This window comes from Lactuca saligna, chromosome 9, assembly GCF_052625555.1.
Source record: "Lactuca saligna cultivar CGN05327 chromosome 9, ASM5262555v1, whole genome shotgun sequence".
In the NCBI taxonomy this organism is placed as follows: domain Eukaryota; kingdom Viridiplantae; phylum Streptophyta; class Magnoliopsida; order Asterales; family Asteraceae; genus Lactuca; species Lactuca saligna.
The window spans coordinates 137,802,608-137,805,093 of record NC_136425.1 but is presented as its reverse complement, the minus strand read 5'-3'; the positions used below and the strand labels follow the sequence as shown (position 1 = coordinate 137,805,093).

The 2,486-nt window shown below is 37.6% G+C and overlaps 1 protein-coding gene across 1 annotated transcript; it reads left to right on the top strand.

The window, feature by feature from the left end:
• The first annotated feature begins 1,107 nt into the window (after positions 1 to 1,107).
• Positions 1,108 to 2,240, top strand: LOC145016744 (uncharacterized). The gene is made up of 2 exons (XM_078974972.1): positions 1,108 to 1,331; positions 1,439 to 2,240. The coding sequence occupies exons 1-2, from the start codon at positions 1,108 to 1,110 to the stop codon at positions 2,238 to 2,240; spliced, it is 1,026 nt and encodes a 341-aa protein (XP_078831098.1).
• The last annotated feature ends 246 nt before the right edge of the window (positions 2,241 to 2,486 follow it).

Genomic DNA, 2,486 nt, shown 5'->3' with positions numbered 1-2,486 from the left:
CATTCACATATACGATGAGGTAGACTATATTTTGATAATAATAGTTTTACATGGGAAAAACCCTCATTTTTACAGAGGAGTAAACCTTCAAAACAGTCGGGTCTTGGTAGAGGACTACTTTGTATACTAGTAGGAAATATGGGATTTTCTAGGGTTTTCATACTTATACAAACTTTTCATCAATCATTTTACAAGTCTTTTCTTTACGGTTTTACAAATCAATGACACTAAAATACTTATGAATTCACCAGCTTAAATGCTAATCTACGCTTTCAAAATAACTTGTATTCTCAGGTCACCAGTAGACAGGTACGATGACCAGGTTTTGAGAAGACGAAGCAGTCAAGACTCCTCTTTTATTTTGATTTCTTATAATGGTGTCTTATTCTATGAAAGAACATACATGTATTAAAATTCTACTATTAATGCAATGGATGATGTTGTTTCTTGTTTACTACTTTGCACTGTTGTGATACTTTACATGACGTCCTCCGCCCCAGAATGTTTCCGCCGTTCTTGGTTTTGGGGTGTGACATCCAGCAAAGGCCATTTGATCAACATCGCAAAAAATAAGCTTGGGGAGGGCCTCAAAATAACAATTTCCAGCCAAGACCTCAACCGAATTTTCAGCAAAGAAACCAATATCAAGCTCTACCCAGGTTTCAACAATCTTTTCAGCAAAATTAGCACCAGAGCAATTTTTAGCAACCACCTGTTCAGTCACAAGTTAGTAGTTCCAGCATGTCTTTGGAAGACATAGTTAAAGTCTTGCTACCAGTACCCAAACTTTCTAGAATGAAACAAATTCCAGCATAAAAAATCTGGAGCAGCAGGTATCACAACTCACGAACTCCTTGAGCAAACTAGAAGCACAAACTCAAGGAAAAATTCCCATCTCGGACTAAGAAACACCCGAAGCACAATGCTTATGCTGTCACCCTCAGAAGTGGTAAAAACTACAAAGGACCATATCAGCAAGAAGATGAGGAAGAAGAGATCGTGGTTGAGCAAGAATTTGAGGCAGCTAAAGAGGTGCAGAAAAAGGATGGACCTGCTGAACCTTAAGTAAAAATTACTCCTCCACCTTTTCCCTCAAGATTGAAAAACATGAAAAAAGAAAATGAAGATAAAGAGATTATGGATTTCTTCATAAAAGTTGAGGTAAATATTCCCCTTCTTGAAGCTATTAAACAACTACCCCAATATGCTAATTTTTTAAAAGAAATGTGTACTTCAAAAAGAAAATTAAAAGGAAATGAAACTGTTAAAGTAAGCGAGAATGTTTCAGCTGATTTACAAAAAGGCTACCCCCAAAGTGTAAGGATCCAAGAGTATTTACTGTTCCTTGAAAGTTGGGAAACCTTTCAGTTCCAAGAGCTATGTTGGACTTAGGAGCTTATATAAATGTTTTACCATATTCACTTTTTAAAACTATCAGGGTGGGGCCTTTAAAAAGAACAGGAGTCATCATTCAGTTAGCTGATCGTTCTCTGGTACACCCAAAAGGTGTACTGGAAGACGTTTTGGTTCAAGTGAATGAACTCATATCCCCAGCTGATTTCTATGTTTTGGATATGGGAGATGATGACTCACCGAACTCAAGTTCCATTCTTTTGGGGAGACCATTTTTAAAAATTGCTAGGACCAAAATAGATGTTTATGATGGTACCCTTTCAATGGAATTTGATGGTGAAGTTATCAACTTCAATATTTATGATGTCATGCGTTACCCAGATGATGTTTCAAACCTTAATTTCATTGATGTAATTGAACCATTATCTATAGAACATTTTGAGATTACTAACCGTGAGTCACTAGCATTAGTGCTCCACAGAAATTTGTCTATTAATGCAGCTCAAGTTATATCAGAAAATTATGTGGTTGATAGAGAAGTTCAAGAGGTGGCAGCTTATATAGACCAGCAGAGAAAGTTGGCGAATGGTACCCAAACTCTTAAATTACCAATTTCTAACTGCAAGCTTTTTCCTTCTGTAGTTCAAGCCCCCATCTTGGAACTAACGACACTTCCAGAACACCTGAAATATCCATATCTTGGGGAAAAAGAAACATTACCAGTTATCATATCCAACAAGTTGTCAGAAAAAGAAGAGTCAGAGCTTATCAGAATTCTGAAGGAGTATAAAAGCTCAATTGGGTGGACTATTGCAGACATTAAAGGACTCAACCCATCTTTATGCATGCACAAAATTCTGATGGAAGAAGATTATACGCCATCGTGAGAAGCCCAACGTAGATTAAACCCACCAATAATGGAGGTGGTTAAAAAAGAAGTTATGAAGTTACTGGATGCTAGATTGATATACCCAATTTCTGACAGCAAGTGGGTCGGCCCAGTTCAAGTTGTTCCTAAGAAGGCTGGAGTGACAGTGGTAGAGAACAAAGAGGGAGAGCTGGTTCCAACTCGGCCTCAAAACGGATGGCTTGTGTGTATAGACTAAAGAAAATTAAACGCAGCCACCCGAAAA